The 26,857-nt window shown below is 31.7% G+C and overlaps 5 protein-coding genes across 10 annotated transcripts in view; 2 read left to right on the top strand and 3 right to left on the bottom strand.

Annotated features, from left to right (window-relative positions):
• Nucleotides 1-358: 358 nt before the first annotated feature.
• LOC124947670 (suppressor of fused homolog) lies at nucleotides 359-5,440 on the bottom strand. Its single transcript, XM_047490153.1, has 7 exons — nucleotides 4,735-5,440; nucleotides 3,973-4,065; nucleotides 1,973-2,282; nucleotides 1,629-1,864; nucleotides 1,289-1,510; nucleotides 1,009-1,216; nucleotides 359-931 (listed from the first exon to the last, which is right to left on the bottom strand). The coding sequence occupies exons 1-7, from the start codon at nucleotides 4,911-4,913 to the stop codon at nucleotides 866-868; spliced, it is 1,314 nt and encodes a 437-aa protein (XP_047346109.1). The 5' UTR covers nucleotides 4,914-5,440; the 3' UTR covers nucleotides 359-865.
• LOC124947672 (TM2 domain-containing protein CG11103) lies at nucleotides 5,288-7,191 on the top strand. The gene is made up of 3 exons (XM_047490155.1): nucleotides 5,288-5,648; nucleotides 5,749-5,836; nucleotides 5,907-7,191. Exons 1-3 carry the CDS (start codon nucleotides 5,506-5,508, stop codon nucleotides 6,234-6,236), a joined length of 561 nt encoding a protein of 186 aa, XP_047346111.1. The 5' UTR covers nucleotides 5,288-5,505; the 3' UTR covers nucleotides 6,237-7,191.
• Nucleotides 6,089-8,440, bottom strand: LOC124947671 (translation initiation factor eIF-2B subunit beta). The gene is made up of 6 exons (XM_047490154.1): nucleotides 8,013-8,440; nucleotides 7,857-7,943; nucleotides 7,444-7,725; nucleotides 7,191-7,347; nucleotides 6,711-7,105; nucleotides 6,089-6,638 (listed from the first exon to the last, which is right to left on the bottom strand). The coding sequence occupies exons 1-6, from the start codon at nucleotides 8,069-8,071 to the stop codon at nucleotides 6,566-6,568; spliced, it is 1,053 nt and encodes a 350-aa protein (XP_047346110.1). The 5' UTR covers nucleotides 8,072-8,440; the 3' UTR covers nucleotides 6,089-6,565.
• On the top strand, nucleotides 8,301-14,024 carry LOC124947669 (coiled-coil domain-containing protein 186-like). 2 transcript variants are annotated; one of them, XM_047490150.1, is made up of 10 exons: nucleotides 8,301-8,678; nucleotides 8,827-10,077; nucleotides 10,148-10,535; nucleotides 10,614-10,884; nucleotides 11,014-11,417; nucleotides 11,505-12,043; nucleotides 12,151-12,416; nucleotides 12,572-12,595; nucleotides 12,743-12,892; nucleotides 12,971-14,024. In XM_047490150.1, exons 1-10 carry the CDS (start codon nucleotides 8,588-8,590, stop codon nucleotides 13,043-13,045), a joined length of 3,459 nt encoding a protein of 1,152 aa, XP_047346106.1. In that variant the 5' UTR covers nucleotides 8,301-8,587; the 3' UTR covers nucleotides 13,046-14,024. The 2 variants fall into 2 exon arrangements, with proteins under 2 accessions (XP_047346106.1, XP_047346107.1); XM_047490151.1 differs by lacking the exon at nucleotides 12,572-12,595 and having other exon boundaries at nucleotides 8,318-8,678.
• A 6,185-nt stretch (nucleotides 14,025-20,209) lies between these two features.
• Nucleotides 20,210-26,857, bottom strand: part of LOC124948064 (E3 ubiquitin-protein ligase RNF38) — a 36,778-nt gene continuing 30,130 nt past the window's right edge. For 4 of the 5 annotated variants that reach the window (XM_047491154.1, XM_047491156.1, XM_047491159.1 and 1 more), the window contains 5 exons: nucleotides 26,678-26,857; nucleotides 26,354-26,554; nucleotides 25,976-26,268; nucleotides 25,589-25,892; nucleotides 20,210-25,514 (listed from right to left, as the gene is read on the bottom strand). The exon at nucleotides 26,678-26,857 is cut by the window's right edge and continues 411 nt beyond it. In XM_047491154.1, coding sequence (XP_047347110.1) covers nucleotides 25,440-25,514; nucleotides 25,589-25,892; nucleotides 25,976-26,268; nucleotides 26,354-26,554; nucleotides 26,678-26,857 — 1,053 coding nt within the window. In that variant the 3' untranslated portion in view covers nucleotides 20,210-25,439. The remainder of the gene's footprint in view (nucleotides 25,515-25,588; nucleotides 25,893-25,975; nucleotides 26,269-26,353; nucleotides 26,555-26,677) is intronic. The other variant, XM_047491157.1, reaches the window with a different exon arrangement.

A 26,857-nucleotide genomic window follows, 5' to 3' on the forward strand; every position in this document is an offset into this window, starting at 1 on the left:
TATCTGGTTTTTGATTTAGCAGCTATAAATTATTAAAAATAAAATTTACATTGTAATTTCAATGTCATGATTCTTCAGAATCCACGAACGAAAATATGGACTTGGTTTGGTCGAAATGCGGAAAAGAAAAATAATAATTTAAACACAAATCCAAAGATTTATGGAAAACAGCATTGCTCGTGTAAGAAATCTGGCAAACAGGGTGGTCGATACGTAAAACGTTTCCAGAATATGACCTCGAAAGAAAACCTTATTGAATAAAACAAAAGGATTATAGGTCAAGGTAATATAGTAGATATTCTCTATCGATTTCCAAAATCCTAGAAAATTCGCAAAAAAAATATCAGGATCTTATACATCGTCTTTATGTAAACGTTTATTATACATAACAATGTGTAAAGCCGTATATCAAATACCATTACACTTTATAAGTTATATCCTATTATATACATAATTAAATACGAAGTATAAGACATCATTTAATAAAAGAGAGACTGTTCAATCCGTTTCATTTCAATTCTGTTCGAACTTTCCCTTCTAAAATTATTATTAATAATATTTCGTCTCCACTTTTACATGTCCTCGTAATTCTTTCCCACGTATTCATAAACACTAACGCGCGATTTATAAAATTCATAAATTAAAATAAAACTTAAAAAAATGTATATTCGTAAAAAAAAAAAAAAAGCGATCGCTTTATAAATATCCGTTTCGAAGTCGCCTTTTAACGAAACCGTATAATACTTTAATCCTTCTCAATGTTACGAGCTTAAACATTAGAAAATACGAAAGAAACTTTTCCATGAGATTCGAGGCAGGTCCTTACCTTCTTCTTCTTTTCTTTTTTTTTTTTTTTTTTTTTTTTTCAGTCATTCACAACGGTTATAACCAACTTATGTTCGGGCCAAGAAAATGTTTTTGGCAATTGAATCTATAAATATACGTGAAAAAAAAATCATTCAAGTACAATGATAAACGTAAATTCGACGAATCGTATGTAGGACTCACTTCTTCTGGTGAATTTAAGATCTGAAATTCGTTTGCCATTTTTTCTGACAAATCTTCGGGAAGTAAAACTTGTAACCAAGGACCTTGAACAACATATGGTTTTTCTTTAGATACCAAAGTACCCGTAACCGAGGGTGCTACTATCGTCACAGCTGTGTGAGACAATATGGATTTAAACGTAAAATGCCTTCCGTGCATAACTCGTCCTCTGCAATAAAAAATCTATAAATGATCATCCGATATTTTATAATAAATATTACGAACAAATTTTGCTACTAACTTTATCGCTAATGGCAACAAGGATCCAGCTTCGAGGTTAAACGTTAAATGTAGTCCCGGTAAAACTTTGACACAATTAATATCAGAAAAGCCTGTATCTCTCTCTTGTTCACAAGGAGATAATCTTTCTGTCTTTATTATGGGTTTAATATCTTCGTCGTCGGAATCTTCTTTAATTTCTCTATATTTTTCCGTACTCTTGTCACCGCTAACTTGTACCCACCTAAAAATGTAGTGATACTGTTTCTCTAAATATTCACTCGCAACGTCATCTATATTCATTTAAGAAAAAAAGAGAAGAAACAAAAATATTTATAAAAAATTATATTGATTTATAGTACCAGCACTTTGCAGAAACGCCACTTAAATTGGATCCTTCCCTTTCAATACCACATTGAATTTTCTCTGCAACGGAAGGATCCTCCTCCATAACAGAATGCATCCTTTTCATATCCGTCAGCAACCAAGGCCCGCAACCCCTAGTCGTTTTCAAAAGATTTACTACACCAAGACCATTCCAATGTTGAGCTGCTTGTAATTCCTCGGAAGTAACTCCCACAATTTGTACGAATGAAACCTAGGAACATTTTATTAATTACAGTTAATAAATATATATATATATATATATATATATATATATATATATTATTCCATAAAAAAAAATGATATTCTCAAGACAACGTACTTCGCCATGAGGAGTGGAGACTGATGCAGGCAGTTGAGGATCTCTGCCCATTAAAATTTGCGTGATGCGACCACTGCCATTGTCCAAAGGAGCGTGCCATGAAACATGATCACCAGGAAGCAGCATGTTACCAGAGTTAAAGACGTATTTAGCTAGTTGTTGCATTACATTTGCCGGCCAGGTAGGTGGAGTCGTTTCACCTCTTTCTCGTACCAATCTAAAGGTAAGCTCAAAACCAAAACCACTTGGACGACCTGGACCACTTTTTGGATGTAGTCGTCCATCTCCATGCAAATCGGAAAGACCCAAACTAAAGACACGAGAAGAAAAGAAAAGAAAATAAAGAAAAAAAGAAACATCATTATATTTTGATGAATAATCACGTTTCAAATTAAATTGGAATTCAAAAATAGAATTAAAAGGAAATGAAGACGTTTAATATTGTATAGAATAGAAATCCACACTCCCCCATCCTAAGTCAAGAAGTACGGTCAATGGCAGATTATATTTAGTCAGTACAGACGAAAAAGGGGAAAGTCTCGTGCTTCTATTTCCGATTCCTTGAGCTTTTCAACGACTTCATCCTCTCGTGCCCTATCGTTTTCTATATATAGAGAAAGGCACGAACTATTAGAGCAGCTGTTTGAAATCGAAGAAGCATGGGCCACTTTAAAAAAGAAAGGAAGGAAAGATGCCCTTTAGCGAAAAGCCACTTGTCGCTCGTTATGCAGATATTGTCGGAACTCGTAGCTACGATGAAATCCTTTCGATCGTCAAGAGACTCTCTTCCTTTCTTTCTTTCTTTCTTTTTCTCTTTTCCAATTCATTCTGTTCTATTTCCTATATACTATATATATATATATATATGTATATATAGACGTTTGGATTCAACTTGACACCAACGAAGAAAAGTATTGAACGATTTAATCGGCTGCTTCTTAGGAGTAAAGAGAAATCGAAGGAAGGACCTTTTGTTAGTTTTCCTTTTTTTCCCCTCTAGGAAGCTTGATTTTGAAACGACAAATGCTGCTGACGGTTTTCATAGCATGAATTATATTACGACTGGAATGAGGATAGGAACGGAGATTAAAGAAAATATGAGGATATACCAAAGGGAAAGGAGGAGAGGTAGGAGGAGAGAGGGGAAAGGAACGTCTTTAAAGTGACGAAGAAGAAGAAGAAGAAGGAGAAGAAGGCAGAGATTGAAGTACACGAGATGTGCACGTGTCATGTTCATGTGTATGTGTATATATGTATATGTATATATAACTATATAGGTTCCACATAGCACGTGTACATGAACGCGCGCGCGCGCGTACACGAAGCTCGCGGGACTCGTACAAAGAGACACGGGCACACTTCTACCTAAACAGGGTGACATTAACGAATGCCCGACTTCCCGTTTTTTTTCTCTCTTTCTTTCGCTCGGCGTCTCTTCCCCTATGGCGCAAAAAACGAAGGGCTGTCTTTTCTGAATGAATGATGCCTCGAAGAAGAGAAAAGGAAGCATGTGGCTGAGCGATGAGAGCAAAATGAATCGCTTCGTTCGATGGATGTTTCTCTCTTAACGGAGAGAAACGTTCCCTTCTTCGAGTCGAAATAACTATTCGCAAAAACTAGACGGAACGATGATTTTAATCCAATCAGTTTAAATAACAAGAAGAATACAAATGTTATAGGCTAAAATTAGATAAATAAAAGTGCTAATATATCGATTCTGATTATTTTGAAATTATAATAAAATCTATGAACAAATTTTGCGAATTAAAAAATTTATCTTGTGATTGAAGTACTTAGAATTAAAAGGCGAAACGAGAGAGGGAAAAATTAAAATAAGTATCTAAATAAATAAATAAATATGATAATATAATTTATATAACAATGTTTTACGAACATTTTAAATGTTCTTTTAACGACCACATTTGTATTCGTAACAGAATCTTTTCGTAAATATCAAGAAACATTCTTACAAAAGAAATAACAAGGAATTCGATACTTACCTCACGTAATGCCAATGCGGTGGCACGCCTAGTTCGGGACAGCCAGGATTTTCGTACATGCTTATATAGTCGAGAGGATCAGGACCACCCAACCTGCGAATAAGTACACAGGATATTCGATTTATTTGATTGTACATCCGGGCTAGACTGGTATATACATGACAAACGAAGGGTGGCTAAATATAAGCCACCCTTTTCCTCGTCCATGACGTTTAAACTGTTGGCATTTTCGTTGTCGACGCATACCAAACTATCGAACAACGCAATTCGAATTATTTTCTTTTTTTTTTGTACGAATCAATTATATTAGATGGTGGCGCTGCTATCATCAAAATGGTAGTGATCGATTGATTATCGGTAATCATCGATCTATTTATCGACGTAAAATCATTTAATTAGATGCTTCAATGTTATCATTTCTATTTAATTAACATCGTTGAAATAACCATCTTATTATCGTGAATATCGAGCAATGTATAACGTATAACAATGATATAAAATAGAATCGTAGTATTTTTAACTCCTTTGCCCCTTCCTGTTGACGTCGTATATACACAACTTTTCAAAACAATACTCGACATTAATATTCTCATGAATTACGAGAGATCAACGACGTATGGAAGCGTATAATGTATCTTAACGCTAATTAAATATAATGAATGTTTCATTTGACGTAAATTAAACTTGGTACAACATAAAAATACAACTATGTCTTTATGTTACTTCTTCGCTAATAAAAATTTTTGGTTAGAAAATTCTTACCAATATTTCACAACAGCTGTGACAGTAAGAGGATTAGGTTGGTCCGGATAAATTTCTTTACACAATCCATGCAAGGCATCCAAACCAAGTGCTCTGGCTGTTGGTGGTGGTGCTTGACTAGATTGTCCTGATGAACAACCTCTATAAAACTCTTCTCTCTCGCGCATATTGGTGTACATAAAAACACTGTAATATGATCGAAAGAATTCGTCGTATTGGAAAGAATGCCCCTCGACGAGTCAAGACGACGCGAAACCCTTCGTCCGTGTCGTACAAGCTCTCGCAGACGAACAATCCAGCGACGAAGACAGGCACCAACTAGTTATACAGATAGCACGTACCGCACGACTGACAAAACAAAAGCGTTTTGGGTGTGCATCCTTTGGGGAGCCACTAGTTGCGTGTGAGAGAGAGCAAACACGTGATATTAGTTCGAGATGGAAGAGCATGATGATTGGCCGACGTACAATGATGGCGGACGAATACTACCAATCATAACTTAAACCTTATTCCACGGAACGATTTATCGAACGCAACTCGTATCGAAGGGATGTTTTTTTCTATTCTTAACTACTTTCTAATATAATGAAAAGAGATGAAAAGAAAAATGTCGCGAAGGTCAATAAGAGAAAAGTAATAGAAACGATTTATCTCGGGGCTCACACTGATTTTAGTTTTTTTTCTCTTAACGTAGCTCATAAATAATCTATCATTCTAACAAAAACGTGTACACTCGTACGACGATGCGATTAAGATGTTATATTTGACAAAATGAGGTTAGACCTTACGTTTTTCGTCCTTGTTGGGTTTTACTGGAATCTGATCGAATGCTTGGTAGTTACGGCGACGAATAAAAGCACTGAGCCACAACAGGAGTATAAGCCGGAGGGCCCTTTGATATTATGCAAATTTCTGTGAGTATACGGATTGTACATACTAAATGATCTGAAATAATTGATGTATTAATTAATCGAAGATAGAAAAAGATTTATCGAAAATACATACTTTTTTCAGTCCAAAGGAATTTATAGAATGTGAAGATCCAGTTGATCACAAAGGAAATAAAACTGCAAAAGAGGAAACAGGTTTCGGTTGTGTGAAGGTATGATCTGAATACAAGATTAAAGAAAATTTCTTAAAGATCCATCAATGTTTAAATATTTTGCTTTCAGTTTGGAGGATCGCGCTATGAGGATGTTGAAAAAACAAAAGTATTCTGTACTGTATTGCCAGATATAGAATGTTTTGGTCCAAGAACATTTTTTCGTAAAGGAGTTCCTTGTATAAAATACAGCGAACATTTTTTTGTCACTACATTACTCTATAGTATATTGTTAGGTGTATTAGGCATGGATCGATTTTGTCTCGGTCAAACAGGAACTGCAGTGGGTAAATTGTTAACAGTAGGTGGTGTTGGAGTATGGTGGATTGTTGATGTTATTTTACTGGTTACCAATTCTTTGCAACCTGAAGATGGAAGTAATTGGAATTCATATGTATAGCACACACACACATATATATATATATATGATTGTTAAAAAACTTTATATCATTGTAATATAAATACATCGTTTTAGGATATATTCTACTGCATATCCATTTCAGTATCTTTTGATAAAATTAAAATTGTTTACATTAGTATAAAGGCAGATTATATCTATATAAAAATCCTCTATTTAGGACAATGCGTTTTATAATCACTTTTATAAAAGAATCTCTCTTATGCGTTTTATATAAATTTTAGATTTAACATTTCTGTAAAAATTGCCTTAATGATTCACGAGTAATTTAACTCATTCTTGTTATTATAATATTCTAAATTACTGTAAAGTTATAGTTCATAATCATCTGGGTGATAAAGCTCACTAAGTAATCTATAAATATATGATGGTGCATTTCCACCTCTGAAATTCAAGAATAAATTTCATATGGTATGCTGCATTATCAAATTATAATTAATAAAATGAATAACTTACGTATTGGAGATAAATAATGTAACAAGATCAGGAGGTACATAATCAAACATCGGATTATAAGCATGAATTCTTTCCATGAGAGGTTCATTAGAACCACCTAATACACCTTGCGTAGGAGAAATATGTTGATTAAATCCATCCTGTTCATGTGAGCATAAATAAAGTGGTGAAAGTTTATATAAAGGTAGTAACACCATTACAGGTACAGAATAATGCTTTGCAGCCTGTGCAACTGTATGCGAACCAGAAATTGCCCTTAATCCTCCATTAGCCATGACAGTATGAGTACCAATGATTACTTTATTTACACGTGACATCATTGCAAAAATTGCTACATCTGATATTAAAGTAGTTTTAATTTTAGCTTTTGCAAGGTTAACTGCCATTTCATGACCCTTTAAATAATATATAACTTTGTTATAATAAAAATGTGTAACTACTTAATCATTAAATATTATTATTAAACAAATATATATTTACACTTAAAGATGGACCTCCTTCAGCCACTATAACTTCAAAAGCTCTTGTTGTAGCAGCTTTCTCAAAGAACTTTTCAACTAAATTTGATTTGCCAATAGTCATTATAATCTCATTGGAATGAATGTGTTCTGAAGCTTGGTGTGTAATATTTTCTGAACTATAAAATAAAATAAAATAAAATAAAATAAAATAAAATAAAATAAAATATTTTAGTATCTACAATTGAACAAAGAATTGCATCATATTAACTTACCATGTTTCTAGTTCCACCTCAAATTCATTTATATGTTCGATAAGAGCTGATTTAAGAGAAAGCACTAAAATATCATAATTAGTGTCTTGATCACGCTCAGCCGTAAGAATTTTATGTAATGATTCTTGAGGATCCGTTTCTTCTGTTCTATTTTTAAGCTCTGATCTATATTCTTCCCTAATTATCAGTAATATACGTCTTACCATATTTCCGATTGAAGCTTCAAGTGGAACTGATTCGATCAAATATTTTCCATTTTTTGTAATAATATCCATTAAATCTCTATATAATAAAATACATTTAAATTATTAAATTGCTATTATTTATCACATATAAATACCTATTATATAATATAATATATAACATAATACATGATATATAATATATAACATAACGTTTACTATAAAACCTACTTTGCAGTATCCCATTTTGAATGACTGATAATATCTTTCAGAACAGAAACAGTAGCACTAACAATATTGTAAGCTCCTTTGATATCTCTGAAATATAAAGATGTATCAATTATTTAGTCCATTTAATATTTAAGGTTAGAATGATAAAAATTTTACCCGTAATGAATATCTTTTATTAATTTTAATACACATTCATTAATGTCGTCGACGATCATTTTCAAAAAATTACTTTTAAAATTAAATATTATAAATATAATAATTTTTTTATTTAAATATGTATAAACACGTGTCAGCACTAGGTTCAATTTTTAAAGACGCCATAGAACTATCAATTATTAAGACCAAAGCGTGATCTCAAAAAAAAATTATTTGCTTATATTGACCTTACTCGCTTCTATCTTATAACACAATTTCGATAAAATTGCGATTATCGGTAATAATCGATATCTACGATGTGCATGGATCGTATAATTGCAACTTGCCGAATGTTTTCAAAATGTATAGTAATACTGGAATGCAACTAATGCAACATGTCGATACGTTGACAGTTAAATGTTACAGATTTTAGGTTACTTTCTCTGCTCAGAGGTTCTTTTTGCATTCATCAAGTATCGCCACGTATCCAAATTCTTTAAAAACTACAAGGTGCAATCGTGCTTCAATCGAGAAATTTCAACAGAATTAATTGAAATCCATTTTAATTTAAAGAAAATAAAAGTGAATTTTTTGAAATGGACGCGAAGAAGTTAGATTTGTACTCGAATGGAGATAAGTTTGATAATACCGATTCTACAAGTAAATCCAAAAATGATTCGACAGAAGGTATACATATATCAAAAACTTTGATAATTAAAAAAAAATAATCTTGCATCATGTATTTGCATGTATACAATATAACTAGCTTTAGTTAATTCATAAATTTGTTTATGAATATATTATATTGAAGGTATTAATAGCTTATTTCATTCAGTTTGTTTAACAGAAAATTGTTTGCTGCCATTAAATGAAAATATAGAACAGAATAGCAGTCTACAAAATCAGAATTCTTATTCTAAAGAGGATAAAGTAGAAGTTGAATGTAATCTAGTATCGTTAAGAAAAGATAACAATCCAAATGAAAGTAATTTATTAGTAAATAGGATCAGTATTAATGTGGATGAAACAAGTGTACATATAAATAGCATTCCAAACAAAGAAGATGAAAATTCATCATTGTCAATGAATATTGATCTTCCAAATGAAAGAGTTTTTCACAAATTATCTTCCAATAATTCACTGTATATAGATCATTCGCATAAAAATATGGATAAGATTTCTGGGACTGAAACAGGTACTATTAACATATGTGAAGATAATGTGTATGATATTAAATTAGAAATACCCACAACCGAACAGTCGTTAATTACTAATGTTGCTCATGATTCTTCGACAATAAAAGATTTAGATTCATTGGCATTGAATGAACCAATAAATAAAAAAATTTTAACAAGTTTGCAAAATAATAATGATGATTCTACAAAAGTAGTAGAAATGAATATAGCATCGAAAGAAGAATCTAATAAAAATATGGAACATATAAATAAACATGTTTTACCAAATTTGTCAGAAAGTACAGATAAAGAATTTAAACAGCAAACTAAATTACGATCATCAGAAGTTTCAAATGAAAAAGGAAAAGTAGATGTTACTTCCATATATCGACCAACTCTGAATGATGATAGTAGACTTGTAAGGATACCACTGCCAACAAATCGAATGAGTTTAGTGCAATCTAATGCACATTTTATAAATAGAAGTCGAAATTTTCTGAATTTTATCACAGAAAAATCCACAAATATAATGGAGAAAGCATTGTTACCGCAACATTTAACTATGAAATATACCTCGGGATATACAAATAATAATGAGAAAAAGAATATAGATGGGGATTCTGTAAAAAAAGAGTTATCATCAAAATGTTTAATGCCTCCCAAAGAATGTGATACAGTAACAAAAATCATAAATACACCAGTTGTATCCATAACAGAACAGAGCAAAAATAGCGAACAAAAAGACCTATTGAATGAGAACAATTCAAAATATCAAATTTCTTCAATGTTCAACTCATCTTCTGTTGATTCAATTGATGGTACATTAACAAGTATTAAAAATAATTCCAAATTTATCAATTCTGAAGAACATATTACAACCCAACCAACAGAAGCTTTAATGACAACAGATGGTAAACATAATGATTATTTTAATATACTATTGTATTTTCATTTCAATTACTAATTGTAAATACTTTATAGGTGAAATATTGCAAGAAAATTCAGCAGAGTGTCAAAATCACTCAGTTAATAATGAAAGTTCTCATGAAACAAATTTATTGGAGCATCCTATATACTTAACACTACTGAAAGATTATGCTAAATTAAAAGATAATAATACAAAATTATCAGAAAAAGTAGAAGCCTTAAAAACAAGAAATAACACATTGGAAGCGGAGAAAAGTGGAGAACCTTATAAAATACAAATTGAGACATTAGAAAAAACTGTAGATAGATTAACATTTGAATTGCGTGCATCATTAGCTACCCAAGATATATTGAAAAGAGAACATTCTACTGCTAATAAAGAAATGGAATCTATGGTAATAAAGTATGCAGTTAGTGAAAAACAATTGATTGATACACAAAGGTATATTGTCTGTGACAGAAATGTTTGAAAAAAAAGTTGACAAAAGAGAGCTTTTTTTTAATATTGTGTCTTTAATAGGGCAAGGGAATATGCAGAACGTAGATTGAAAGATATTACAAAAGAGCAAGAATTCTTGCAGAATAAATTACGACAGGCTCAAGGAGAGAGAACTAGAATATGTAATATATTGGATGGGAAATGCCGTGAAGTAGGTGATCTTCAGAAAGAAGTTGAAAGACTTAATGGAGATGTACAGATGAAAGAAGTGAAACTCAAGTGGTCACAAAATAAATTAAAAACGGAAATGGACTTACAAAAAGAAACACAGCAAAAGCTTGATAAAGCTTTGGTAAGAAAAGATATTAAATAGATTGTAAAACTTCAATATTGTTAAAAAAGATTTTTGCACTTTAAGCTATGTTTTGTGTTATATTTATTTCGGTTACATTTATTTGTCGTGTTATATTTAATTTTATAGAGTAGAATTAATGAAATGAAAGAGGAGTGTGAACAAGTACGTAAAGAAACACAGGAAACTATTAGAAAATTTCAATTGTCTGAAGAAAATAAAGCTATAACATTGGATCAACAGCTGAAAGAGCAACAAGCACGTTTAATTTTAGAAAGATATGTAACTGAAGACAAGGAGATGCTATGTTTACAGTTACAAAAAGAAGTTGAAACATTATTGCACAGACAGCAAGTGTTAATTGAAGAGAACAATATACTTGGTATAAAAATACAAGACTATGAAAAAAGACAGCAAGAATACGAAGATACCCTTAATAATTTGAAGGTTCTAGCGGATCAAAGACAAACGGAAATTATTGATTTGTTACAAAGAGTTTCACAAATTGAAGAATTAAAATCCCAATTACAAGAGTAAGTATTTATATTCAATGATTTAAAAATAACTATTTTTTTATGTAAAAATTATTTTTATCTACAAATATTTTGTTGACTACATAGAGCAGAGAAAAGTCTAAAATCTACAATTGCTGAATCAGAAAAATTGCATTTAATAAATAATGAATTAGAATCTGATATGCATGCATGTCGTTTGCGCGAGGCTGCTATGTTAGATTTTACACAAAAGTTAACAGATAAAAACGTATGTCTTCAATCAGAATTTACTGCACTTGAAACAAAAACTAAACAGCTCGAAGAAGAACAAGGTCCACTTCGCGATCAAGTGAATAAATTGAAAAATAAAACTAAATTGCTTGAAGACAATGTAATATCTGAACAAAAAAGAAGATTAGAAGAATGTGAAATTTTAGCAAAACACGTGGCAGAACAAACACAACTTGTTCAAAATTTAACACAAAAGTTAGAGGATAGTCAAGGGGAAAATGCAGTACTTAAGAGAAAACAACAAAGAAATATGAAAGAAATAACGCGAGAACTGCAGCAGTGTCGGAAAAAATTGGAAGCATTTCAATTATCTTCACCTAGTAATTCAATGAATGTTGCATCAAGGACTGATTCAAATACATCCCTAAATACAGGTTTCATAATTTTATTATTTATTTGTTTTTTCTTAACATTATATTATTGGTTTCTGCTTATTAATATCGACTTTTAATCTGATTAATTTTTTCATGTGTTGTTATAGGTGAAACAGTGAATGGTGCCTTATCTGATAACTGTACCAATGGCGAAAATTGTATTCATTTAATTGAACCTGCTAAAAAATTATTAATGGATCGTATCGTGATGTTACAAAACGATAATGCAAAAAAATTAGAAAAAATAGATTTCTTGGAAGAACATACACGAACATTAGTCGAAGAAATACAAAAGAAAACAAAGATAATACAACATTATATTTTACATGAAAATTCTGGTGCCATGGGTAGTAACGAAAGAGATAGATACAAGGTAATTAATTAATTTTATAATAATTTCATTGTCATTGCATCTAAAATATTTTAAAAGGTTTTCTTTGTTCCAATGTAGTAAAAATACTTTAAATAATATTTAGAAATTAAAGCATACTAATATATATAGTATGCCTTTTATGTTTGTCATTATAGCATATCAAAAGCAGGAAAAATACTGTAAGTTACATGTAGGATTAAATTTTCAATTTATATTAACTACATAATTCATAATTTCAATAACTACAAGATGTATAATTCTACAATATGTTTTTATGCTATTATATGTAAATTAATGCTGTATTTATCTTTTTATATAAACTATAGGCGGAATTAGCAAAGAATGGAGGTATAATGGCATCTGTTTATAGTCAAAAAGTTTCAGATGACAACATGACTTTAAAACTTTCTTTAGAAATGAATCAAAAATTATACGCCGTTGTTGAAGATACATTATTCAAAAATATGGCTTTGAAGGTAATTGAAATGCATTATATATACAATTAAAGGTAATTAATGTGTTTATATATATATGTATTTTGTTGTCCTTTGTAGGATAGTATTAATACTTTAGGTGCAGAAATAGCGAAGTTAACAATACAAAATCAACAAAGACAATTGACGAGTTAGAAATATTGCCATATAACTTTTTTTTTTTTATTTAATTAATAATTAGATTTTAAAAATTTTGTGTGAACAAATATTAATTGACGATTGCTATATTTTAAAGGCACGAAAAGTCTAAAATTTAATATGTAAATGACAAATTTTTTACAAGAATGAGCGTTACTCATAACATTATTTTAAGCAAGCAAAAACTTAATGCACTGGATTACTTTATCGTAATAAGTTGATTTCTATATAGTAATCATTTTTTTTTTAAATGTGCAAGAAACGAGAAAAAAAAAAACGAAAAATCTTAAAAATGTAAAAACTCCATGTCACAACTTATATATCTAGAATGAAAATATTATCTAGTCCTTTTAATCGAAACAAATTATAATCCAAAAGTCCATTGCAGTTTTAAATATCGTCATTAACAAATTTTCTTTTATATAAAAAATCAATTTACCATCTAGTCACATTATATCTTACTTTGATCAAAGAACAAATGAAATAAATGATGCCAATAATTTGTATTTAGATTTTCTATATGATATATATTGCAGATTCCTTTCTATAAGTTTAACGAAATGTTTTATCATCATATTCATTATTTTATTATTTCATATATTATGAAATTTTTATCTGTTTTATTTTATTACTTTAAGAATATGATTGCAATCATATATGATTGTGAAATTTGTTAATAATTTATAAAGTAATAGAATATTTTTTTAAGTCTTGTACATAATATTTAACTTGTATATAGTAAGCGCGCGAGCCTGTACCAAAGTATATTAATTAAAAAAATACATTGTATATCGTAGTTAAAATATTATTAAGAACACATGTAGACATTACAAACAGTATCAAATTCTACAAAATTACGTGGAAATATATAAAAGCATTAAATTTTTAAAAAACACTTACCTGTATCTTGTTTTTTTGAATTTATATCATAAAAAAGAAACAAAAATGATAATAAAAAAAATATACTTCACACATACATACGTATCGCTTAATTTTTATCTTACCTACTTTCCATACTAAGGGCAATTTCCTTATGTGATTATTTACGAAGAAGATCAAGACGCAAAAAAATATTACAATCGAAAGTGAAAAATAAACGTAGAATCTTTTGAAATATTCCTCGCTATGCTTGTGTAAATGTCATACTTGCAATAATATATACATTCCATTTTTATTACGTAAAACAATATGGATGGATATTGTCAAAGAATAATTTAATAACGTATTCAAAAAGGCTGCATACTAATTACAGGCTAAACATCGTTTACAATTGAACAGTCACTAATAAATTAATATATTTATTCGATTATTAAATCTTGTTAATCCTCTTTCGAATATTTACTTACGTTATGGTTAACAATTTTTGTATTTTTCTTATAGTTTGATTAAAGTGGGAAAATTGTTTCGTGTTAAAAAAAAAAAAAGCGAAACAATTAATAAAGAAAAAGCTGCATACCTTCGAATTTTTGTGCCCAAAATCTAGATAAACGAAAAATAAATAAAAAACAGAGAAAGTGATCGTAAAAATAATACAAGTTTGCTTTCACACGTTTAATGACAATCTGTACTACATAATATAAAGTATTTGATTATAACAAGACAAAGCAGACCTCGTGACTTTGTAATCTATATCTTTTCTCTGGCAATTATGAAACTATTACATTTTTACTCCTTTTAACGAGAGGAATACACCTATTATTTGCAACCGATCGAGTTGTAAGAGAAATATCGCTTATTAATTTCTCAGTTCTATTTGCCATATGTAAGACACATGATTTCCTCGGACAATAATTTTGCTCTTTCCTTCCTTCCTTCCGTCCTTTCTTTCTTTCCTATCCCTTTTTTTTTTGCCGCCCCGTTATTTATTTATTTTTCTTTTCATTCTTTTTTCTCTCTTTTTTTCTAGTTTCTGATTTCCATCGTCGTTCTTTCATTTCACATACACCATTCTCATATATAATTTTAATATACGTATGTATGTATATACATTATGCACAGCAGTTACGCTCTTACAAAGCACATCCTATAGAAATTTACAATCGAGTGGCAAACGTAATGATTTAGCTCGAGAATAGTAGGTACGTGTATGTATCGTTTACGTATATATGTATGTGTATATTTATATATTGCTTTCTGTACATTGTACGTGTTAAATACATGTACATATATCCTTATACCCTACGTTTATCCTCGCGAATGTTTTTATTTATTTTCTTTTTTCTTTCTTTTTTGTCGTTATTGTTGTCGCTGTTGTTGCTTATTATTATTGTTGTTATCATGTTCATGAAGAAGGAGGACTACAAAAGCGGCCATTTATTTTATTACAACGAGAAGTGAAATTCACAGATTATTTAACGTATGTATTTCCTCCTTCTTTCAATCTTCTCTTAATAAATCGCCGATTATTGTACGAATAAAATCATCGCGGAACATCGTAATGTAAACGAGGTCGGTCGTATTTATTAGGCGAAAGTATATACCCCTTTTTGTTTTTATCGCAATCGATTTTAGAATCTCCGCTTTATTCTCGGCTCTTACTAATTAAGCTTGATCGTTAATGGTATTAGAACGGTATGTGCACCTGCTCTCATTCTCCGAGAGCTTATCTTAGGAAATTCCAAACATATTTTTTTCTTATTATTTTGTCTAATCATTGGCATTTCTGCTCCTCGTGTTAATTGATTATAAACTTCGACGAAAATTCCGTAAAGAACATCGATTATTATCTATTTAATTGCACTCCCACAATAGAAAGAGAAAAAGAGGAAGAGATAAACAAAAAGAGAGAGAGAGAGAGAGAGAGAGGGAGAGAGAGAGAGAGAGAAAGAGAGACAAAGTTATATCTAAGGACAATTAATGTAAATTTCACGAAACTATATTAAGTACTTAATAAAATTTTCTCTAACAAGATATGTGCAAAATTTTCATGATATTAAATTATCGACCTGGAATATTTTCATTTTTCCTACTTATACAATATATATATATATATATATATATATATATATATATATATATATATATATAGATAGATAGATAGATAGATAGATAGATAGATACGTAGATAAATATATTATTTTTATAAAAGAAATGAGATCATTCGTGTAAATATATAAACTGATTCGTTTGACCCTTTACGGAATTTTAGTCTCTTCGCGTTCGCTAGTATACATTTAATATGTTTATACGAAGTTAGAACGAATATGAGAATGGCGAAAAATATTTACGTGGGTTCTATATATTGAAATATTTAAAGGTCAGAAGCTTTTTATAATGTCTCTTTTCTATTCTCTCGAGCTCCCTAAAAAGTTATTTTTCTTTTGCCTTCTTGTTCTTTCTCTTCGTAGACAAAATCCTCTTTAAAAATTGTACACCTTTTTACGGCACACTGTCACAGCATATTGTCCCTTCCCCCTGCCCCTTTCATTTCGTTATATGAAGTTAACGCACCTTAGTTAGGTGCGGTTAGAAGGCTTGTATTAGCAAAGTCTGTGCATCGTAAACCTCGATTCGTATTATATGTATTTCATTTTATTTAAAATATATTGGAAGTTCTAAAAGGAAATAACGATCGTTCGTTCTGATCAAGCTAAAAAATGAAATTTGATTCTAAAAGAAGAAAAAAACCAATAGAAAAAGAAAGAAGAAAAAAAGAAACGAACGATATGGGTTGAATCTTAAAATGGGTAGATTCTAATCTCAAAGCACACTTTGTTCGATTTTCAACATGGATTTGGGAGGAAATAAATGCGTTTTGATAAATGAGACTGGAAAGTCGTTATTTCTCTCTCCTTCTCCCTTTCTCGGGCGTAAGATCGATAAAGGAACGAGTTTAAATTCGACAAAGCCAAAATCAATGACTATACACACAGAGAGAGAGAGAGAGAGAGAGAGAGAGAGAGAGAGGGAGGGGAGAGAGAGAGAGAAAATATAGCTGAACGGAGAAGCTTTCCCATGCGGAACCGTGCTTGCGCTGGAGCTTGCGAGGGAGCTTTCGAACTGGCAGAGTGAATACTAGCACCACCACCATCACAACCACGACAACTACCACCATTACCATCACTACCACTACCACTACCACTATCACCATCAGTACCACCCCTGCTGGTACTACTAGCTGGATATACCGGTGGACAGCCCACAACCCTCGGTGCCTAGCCACGACTACCGCGTTAATTTTGTCGGGCGAATTGATTTTGGCTCCAATGCTGGACGCCTACGCACACCTTTGCCTATCTCCGACTGGCTAGCTAGCCGGAGATGGCAAGTTAACATTGAAGGGTAAATCGAGCATTCTGAGTATATGACTGAACTGAGAGAGAGAGAGAGAGAGAGAGAGAGAGAGAGAGAGAGAGAGAGAGAGAGAGAGAGAGAGAGAGAGAGAGAGAGAGAGAGGGAGGAAAGGAGAAAGGGAAGGAGAGAGGAAAGTATGAGGATAGAAGAAAATGAGGAACGAAAAAAGAAAATGAAGAACGGAAAAAGGAAGGGATGTGAAAGACCGAGAGAGAGAAAGAGAGAGAGAGAGAGAGAGAGAGAGAGAAGCTACGAGAATAAGGGTTGAAATCAACGGTACAGAGGGTGAGAATGAAGTCTGCTCTAAAGCTAGCTTGCATATACACATGCAATACACCTATACATAATATAAGCATGTACTCCATAAGTTCGAGCGAGGTATAGGGGCGTTCCTTAAAGGGGAAAGCTCGCTTTAAGCGTACATATCGGAGATGGCTTCTTTAAAGAGAGATAGATTGTTCTGTTAGTCGGCTTTCTACATTCGCGAGATATGGTCATATCTACCTTAAAGTCACGTTAACATTCTCTTACTCTTCTCACGATCCAACCCTTCGACGCCTATGAGATATTACCTTCCTCTGTACCCCTTCTCTTTCTCTCCCCATATTTTTTACCTCCTCTTTTCACTACACGTCCAACCCTCTTCTTTTTTCTTTCTCCTTCTCTCTTTCCTTATCTCTCTCTCTCTCTCTTTTTTTTTCTCTCTCTCTCTTTCGTGGTCATAAGCAAATCTATGAGTACCGGAGGGTTATGAGAGGGCAAACGCGGAAGAAGGGTGCCCACTATGGTTAAGGAACGTCGATTAGGTTCGCGAAATACATTGTATAAGCCTCTCCGTTTTTCAAATAACGCCGTGGAAATGAAAACGAATGGATACGATTCGATCGTATTTCTCTACTGAGTTTTTTGCATTTCTGTTTTTTTGTTCCTTTTTCTTTCCTTATCTCGTTTCCTTTCGCCCATAATTCTAGACCCATTCTATTCGTTTTCTAATGACAGGAATATTACTGAACGAATTGTTCGATTTGGGATTATGGTAAGGATGCTTTGTGAAGCGTGAAAGAATGTGTGTGAAAAAAAGTACGAACTGAAGAAGAACTTAATGTGTAAAAACCGTGTAATTTGTTTAATAGGAATAATAATAATAATAATAATAATAATAATAATAATAATAATAATAATAATAATAATAATGGTAATAATATTAATTAATAATAATAATAATAATAATATAATAATGCAATAATAATAATAATAATAATAATAATAATAATAATAATAATAATTATATAATGTGATAACATGTAATGTTTGGCATCGTTATGATTGCGTCTGGGTTACGTACAAAAGATTTTTTTAATCATTTCTTTTTGCGGCGCATTTTAGCTTTGAAAAAAGAAAATCAGTCACCCCACGTGGCGCTATGAACACTGAGAATATACGGTTTGCGTTAATAAGTCTATTACCTGGACAATAGCGAGAGATACGAAGTAGTAGTTAATGATAAACGTAATAAACGTATTACTAGTATTTCATATAAGCGGCTGGTAATAGTAATATATATATATATGATTATACATCGATGAGATATAACAACGATAAACAGGGGAAAAACTTAATTTTACAAGATAAATCAAAAACGATGAAGTCTCCCGTTTATAAACGCGAATAATATATACATTCTTTTCCTCATACGACAAATTAATAACAAAAACGATAGTTGGTTGCGATACCAGCGACAATCGTTACTCTTCTTATGTAATATTATCAAATACATTTACATATATATATATATATTACATATATATATATATATATATATATATATATATATTAATTATAATATATATTAATCATAATTACGGTGACATATTATCATCGGCGATGGAATTTTGTTATTATAAAGTACTTTATAAAAGGGGAAGTGGTGGAGGAGGGGAGGAGAGAAGGGGATCTAGAAGCGATTTTCGGTAACAAAATAGAATTCGACGTTCCGACCTGTGTATATAACGTGCATGCTTCTCACATATTTTATAAAGCTCGAGCTTCGGAGTTTACTTTGCGTTAATTAAATGGTTATTAAGTATTAAAGTTGTATTTTTCTATTTTACAATGACCGAAATATAATACAAATGGGGTTTTGATATATGTCCTCGAACGCAGTCTACCGATTCCCTTTCTTTCTCTCTCTCTCTCTCTCTCTCTCTCTCTCTCTCTCTCTCTCTCTCTCTCTCTCTCTCTCTCTCTCTCTCTCTCTTTCTTTCTCTCTCAAAACTTCCTTGACTTATTCACTTTTGCTATTTAAATTACAGTCTCTCTCTATATCCTTAAGAATACTTAAACATTTAGAATCGTACACGAAACATATATCTCTACAGAGAAAAGCGCTAAATTAAGCACCATCGATACGAGCAAAGGAAAAAAAAGTTTAAAAAAAAAAAAAAATAAAAAAAAAAATAATAAAAATAAAAAAAAAGATTTCGCTCTCTCGAAAAAGCAACAAATGAGAATATTAATTAATGTTTTTATTATTATTATTATTATTATTATTATTATTATTATTATTATTATTATTATTATTATTATTACTGCGTAGCTTAATTACAAGAATAACGCGTAAAGGAGGACGAAGACATTTTTAATCAGCATCATGTTTTCTTTTTCCTGGACCATACTCGTTAAGAATAATTTCCAAACATGCAGCGTGGTCCAGCCACGTTTCATTTAATTCCTCTTCCTTTTGTTTCTTTTTTTTTTAATGTTTTTTTGCTTCTTTCCAACGAAGAGAGACCATTGGACAATTTTTATTTGTAAGCGGCATTTGATTCGATACTCCGACCGATCGGAAGGAATTCATATATATTTTTCTTTTTTTTTTTTCTTTTTTTTTTTTAATCGGAGGGAAGTAAGAAAAAATAAGCCTCTATCTCGTCAGGTCACTGAATATGATTCTCGTTCAAAATTCTCCCTTCGTCAAGATCTCTCCTTTCATTTTGTTTCATTTTTCTTTTTCTTTCTTTCTTTAATTCTTTCGTTTTTTCGTAAAGATATTTTTCATCTCTTGATCATTGCTATTTTTATTCGAATTTTGATTTCCACAGAGATTCTCTTATCGTGTCTCTCTAATCATGAACTAATAAATATTTATGTAATCACAGAAACAATAATTTTTCGGCGTGTATGTACGTGTAATCAAACTACTTTTTGTCCAAGTTTTTTTTCCCCTTATTTAAAAAGCAATTCTCTCGCGTATCACCTCGGAAGAATTTTTTTTTCTTTTTGGTACTATTTCTTTTCGTCGATCCCTCGAATATCCTCAACGATTCGAGTTTAGGATTATAATTGGAATGAGAAATAGAAGGAAAATTTAAATGGATTTTGTAAACCGTTTACAAATTTTTTTTTTCTTTTTTCATAAATTTACCAGGATTTGAATATTATTAAATTTCTCGTTGAAACGAACGATCGAGGAATCGATAATATTTAATATGTTTTAAAGAAATGATCGATAAGCTGATCGTAAAGTGTACTTAAATATACGTCAGACCTAGTTAAACTAACAAAAAATATATTATTTATTCCCTTTTCTCACTTTTTTTCTTTAACTTGCTTATTCCTTTCAATATTAGAACTCGAACTTAAGTAAAAATTAATATATATACAAGTAGAAACAATATGAATTGGTTTAATGTTTACCTTGGATAATGGAAAAAGTAATATTTTCTTAAAGCGAGAAACGAGCATAAAGTTGAGTCAGTCAACCAGGTCTGGATAATTATAAGGATAATAATTAATACTATGCCTTAGAATCTAAACATATTGAGAGACAAAGCGTCGAACGGTATGAAATCGTCGCAGCCGAAAAAATTCATTCATTTTAATGACACCAGTCTTGAAAGCTTTTTCGCATTGTCGAAAAAAAATAATCCAGGAATGACGTACGCCTGAGAATTATTTGCACTATCTGTACATACAGTGATATGACTGTGAAATCCTTCTCAAAAAAAAAAAAGTAAAAAAAGAAAAAAAAAAAAAGAAAAAAAACCAAGAAAAATCAGAACAAAAAGGCCACAAAAAATTAGTTACGAGTTTTAAATACATGTAAAATTCTAATTTTTAATAGTGTTCATTAATATTCAATTAAGATTCAATTAGAATTTTTACGGTGATAGATCTTTACGGTCGAGCACTCGTCCCTCGTCTCGAAAGTTTCTCTATGTAGTATTAGTATGTACGTACGCTTAAAATATAAGTTTGAAACACACGAGCAAATTTCTTTTTTTTCCCCTCCGGTTTCTCCCACCCTCTCTCTCTCTCTCTCTCTCTCTCTCTCTCTCTCTCTCTCTCTCTCTCTCTTTCTCTGCTTTCTCTTTACTAATAGTATCACTTTTTTGAAGGGATGAGAAAGACAAAACTTGTGAGTTGCTATGGAAAATGATATGTGTTTTTATGCGCCTAAAAAGGATTAACGATGCTCTCTCTCTTTTCTTTTTCTTCTTTTCATTTCTTCCTCTATAATTTTTCTTTACTTTCCTTTCTATCTTTATACTTTTTGATCGCCACTTACACATATGCCTTTTGATATTGCATTTTATTTTTGTGATAGGATTACCGTACTCTACACGCTACGTGTCAGTTGTTAGACCCGTAATTATATGACGCGTTTCTAAATTAGTACACACACTCTACTTACGTATGATTCTCTTGTACGGGCTAGTATTACCACGCGTATGGGAGTAAATCGTTATCTTTATCTTTTGTGTGTCGACCTGCGAAAAGGAGGATGAATCGAGAGAGAGAGAGAGAGAGAGAGAGAGAGAGAGAGAGAGAGAAAGAGAGAGAGAGAGAGAGAGAGAGAAGCAAAAAAAGAAAAAAAAATAAAAAGAAAAAAGAAAAAAATATATGAAACAGGAGCACCCAATAATAGTGCACAGCACCATCAACATATATAGATCGTTTTACAAGAGATTGTTAAAGTAACCAAACGCATATGCATGAAGTGAATTGCAAATGATGATAGCAATCTTCTTTTTTCTTTTTCTTCTTTCGTCAGCCTTTTGTTAAAAAATAAATCTAAAGTTGATATTTGTCATGCAACTTCGCAGGTTGACACACCCATACACGCACGCACGCACACCACGCACACTCATACACAGGCACACATATGCTTGTGATTACGCGAGTTGATTTTCCGTCTTTTTCTTTCTCTCTCTCTCTCTCTCTCTCTCTCTCTCTCTCTTTCTTTCTCCCTCTCCCTCCCCCCCTTTCTATTTATCTCTCTTTATATATGAATTTTCCAAGCGTCCTTTTGTGCGAGCAGTTTATGATATCGCACGGTACCACATGCCTATCTCTGTATTCTTTTTATATCTTTTCTCTGTTTCTCTTTTTCGAATTTTCACGATATAGTATGTATTTCGATTACTAATAGTAAAGGCACGCAATGAGAAGTGGAAGGATAGATCAAGAAGATTTACTGATACGATCTTAGTTCTAAGAGATTCTTAGTTCTCGTATTTTTTGTTTCTTATTATCTTTTTCTTTTTTTTTTTTTCTTTTTTCTTTGCATTTCTCAAAGACGCACGCTCATAGATTAAAATGGTATATACCGAGAACTAATAATTTAACGAGTCAGTTATAGCAGTAGCAGAAATATTTATATGTAGAAATGTGTTGATCTTTAAAATGATAGACACAATTCGGAGAAGAAACTTTTCGGCTCTATGCAATTTCTCTGATCTTCTTCCATTTTCAAAATTTGTCTCTCCTGCTACTTTTGAAAAGCCTTCACTTGACGATTCATTTACCATTTCCAAACGATTTTATCGGGCAGTTTTACTTCGCTCTGATCCAATAATACAAAGTAACATAACGAAACATATTCGATAAAATTCATTGTACATACGTTTTGTTATTTCGAACAAAAAAAACAGCCTTTGTAAATCATGCCTATTCGACTGTATTTTTTTGTTATTCGACGATACATTCGAAGATTTAAGGAGTATAATGTATACGTAATCATAAACGTGCTACAAATGTTGAAAACTCTTCATCCACCTTTGTACCGAAACATATAAATAGAAAAAGCGTTTGATATATATATATATATATATATATATATATATATATATATATATATATATATATATATATATATATACATATATACATACCTACATACATACACATACAAAACTAAAAGCGTGTATTTTCTTTAATGGCAACGTTCTATCCCCATTTCGAAAACTTTTCTTTTTTTCTTCTTTTTTATAAAATGCACCATTGTTCTTACGATACATAAATTTCCCTTATTTCCTTTCCGTGCTATACTCGATTATTATAACACTCGTCAACTCATTATGATGAAATAGATGATATAATAATCTCTCAAAGTATCAATTTCAATTGAACATGCCAAAATTACAGCCAACTCGATTTTTTCCTCTACATTTTCTTTCCCCCTTTCTTTTTGTTGCTTCTTCTTATTACATAGGTATGTTTATACTTTATGAGAAGTGTGTATAAAAAAATATTAATCAATTCGTTTCATCTTCTATCAGAGGTAGATGCGCAGGAAACAGAAGCGGTATCCTTATACTTTTCACTCTCATTTCTTTTTCATATCTTGCAATTTTGAATAACTGTTGTTGAAGGATCTCTCTCTCTCTCTCTCTCTCTCTCTCTCTCTCTCTCTCTCTCTCTCTCTCTTTCTCTCTCTCTCTCTCTCTCTGATCTTGCTGGTTGATCTCTCGCGGTTGGAATAATTTACATGCATACCTTTACATCTACCTGTACATCTATGAGGCTAGGCTGACCTATATATATACTTATATATATATATACCTACATATATATACATATATATACATACATATATTCATATATATACATATATATATATATATATATATATATATATATATATATATATATATATATACACATACATATATATGTATATATTTATATATATATTTCATAAAACGTATAACAGAAATTTTATCGAACCAACACAGAGAAAACAACGGGATGCCTGTTAATCACCGCGAGAGGAATGACTTTGTAATCAGATATACGAGGTCACTAAATTTTTTTTTTTTTTTATAAATTAGTTTATGTGACATCGGTGCGACAATTCAACAGTTCTTTTTTTTTTTTTTTTTTTTTTTTTTTTTTTTTTTTTTTCTTTTTAATCTATAGCACTCATATCGCAATGGGTGGAGATACATACATTCCTTATATAATAAAAATAATCACCCGGCCTACACAAAGACAAGAAAACATTAACAATAGGAAGTTACGGTTTCTTCTTTGCCCAATAAAAATGTCTCTCTTACCTTTTATTGCAAAAGAATTTATCCTACATTTGGTAAGTTTTCAAACAAAGACCTAGACTTGGTTTTTATACGCACGCACGCATGTATACGGACGTTTATATAATTATTTACAATTATAGAATAGGATCAGAATTTAAGCTATTACAAAAATGGAACGTTAATGGAAAGTGCTGATTTGTCTGTATACAAATATTATGTACATAAACATATATTAATACAAAATAGCGCAACACAACTAACAAACGAGCGTTAAACCATAATCGAAGCGAATCCGAATAAAATAAACAAACGACAGATTTTTCTGCCAATGAAAACTGTATAGTTTTATAACTTTCTCGCAAAACCTTTTTTTTTTCTTTTTTTTTTTTTTCTTAAGGTTTCAACACGTATCATTAAATTACGCTCTTTAACTTGTTAACTTACAACGCCTGAAAACAAGCAAAAATGATGTGTACCCTTCTATTACAAGAGTCCAACATTTTGAAATGAATTAATTTTCTGTATCTCTTGTTGCATTCGCTTTTCTCCGTTTTTCTTTCTTTCCTTTTTTTCGAAACAGAGGTTTTACCTTTTCCGAATGACACTAAGGATTTTTAGGAGTTTGAAATACAATCGACGCTTCACTTTCACCGGAGAAAAGGCAAAAATGCTTATGAACATAAATTTGCACAAACCAACAACATGACGGCTGGAGGCTCTGTGCGAAGTAGCGTCCGCGACGATGGCGAAGATCGGCGCTAATGCACTTGAGCAGCTCGGCGTCAGTCGCTACTTGTGCCGCTGTTACCAAAATATTCTCCTGCGTCACCGCGACATATCGGGCACGTTCTGTTTGACTGTAAACAAAAAGACAATTTTAATTATTTTATATAATCGGAAAAATATCTTTAAATAATTTCATTCGACTCACTTTAAGCCACTTGTCAATACATTTCGAATGAAACTCGTGCGAACACGGCAAAACACGAAGCGATTGTAGAGCTTCGAAATCGCACATGCAGACAACGCAATTCGTTTGATCACTTTGATGCGTTTCTGCATTGAATTTGTAGGAAGGTAATTGTTCAACCTCGGCACGCGTTAAACCACGTGGCTTAGCTTCTCCAAGTCTTTCCGCCAAGGATAGAAGAGCCTCGTAATTTTCCGTAGCTGAATCTGGCGAGGACAAGTCTGCATGGCTGTATGGAGATAAAGGTGGATTGCTGAACATCGCTCTAAAATTTTGTTTTTATATATTTCTGATTATCACCAAAAAAATTATAAGCAATATTAAAAATTAATATAATTCGAAACTTACAAGAAATGTAACAAGAATCCTGGATATGTTGTAGGTGGTAACGGAGGCGTGCCTCTCCATCTACTCGATCTTGGTCGCCTGAGAGTATGAACGTTCGAGGCCGCTCTACGAGTTCTTGTCTGAATCATTTCTAACTGACTATTTCGCGTCTCAGATAAGAAAATCGGAGACGGTGTTGTAACTTGAGTAAGAGCTGGAGGAGAATACGAATGTGGCAATGGTAACGGTGCACCGGCAGTAGCTCCAACTCTGTGATGATGATGGGATTCTATTAATTCCAATTCTACCTCTCTCTGAAAGAAATAAATACAAAAATAAATAGGATTCCTTAGCAATTATAATATAATTATATTTTCATTACGTTCTTCCTTTTATTACCTGCTGAGAGAGTTGGTGGTGGGCTGTATAATGAGTAGTATGGACGGGTGGAGGTGGTGCATGTGCATGATGAAGAGCAGCAACTGGACCACCTGCAGGTGTTGGATACCCTCTAGAGGCTGCACCAACTATGGATCCTACTAAACTATGACCAGGATGAGTTGCATGAGTAGCAGGATAATGATTATGATGATGCGTTACCTAGAAAATATCATTTATTTCTATAAATAAAGGTAATCAGTTTATCGTTATCATATAAAAAATATTGCATAGGAATGATAAATCGTACATGTAAACAAATCTATAATCTTTTTTCTTACTCACTTGACACGAATGTGCGAATGGATGCGCTCCAGTTGGTGTATAAATTCCATGCAGCTGACAAGGAATTCTATAACTTGTCGCTTGTGGATGCCACAATGGTTCTCCGCTAACAGCGACACCAAGACCCGAGACACCGACTTGACCCACATCAACTACTACTGGTCCGTTAGCGCCTTGCGC

This window comes from Vespa velutina, chromosome 3 (assembly GCF_912470025.1).
Source record: "Vespa velutina chromosome 3, iVesVel2.1, whole genome shotgun sequence".
NCBI lineage: Eukaryota > Metazoa > Arthropoda > Insecta > Hymenoptera > Vespidae > Vespa > Vespa velutina.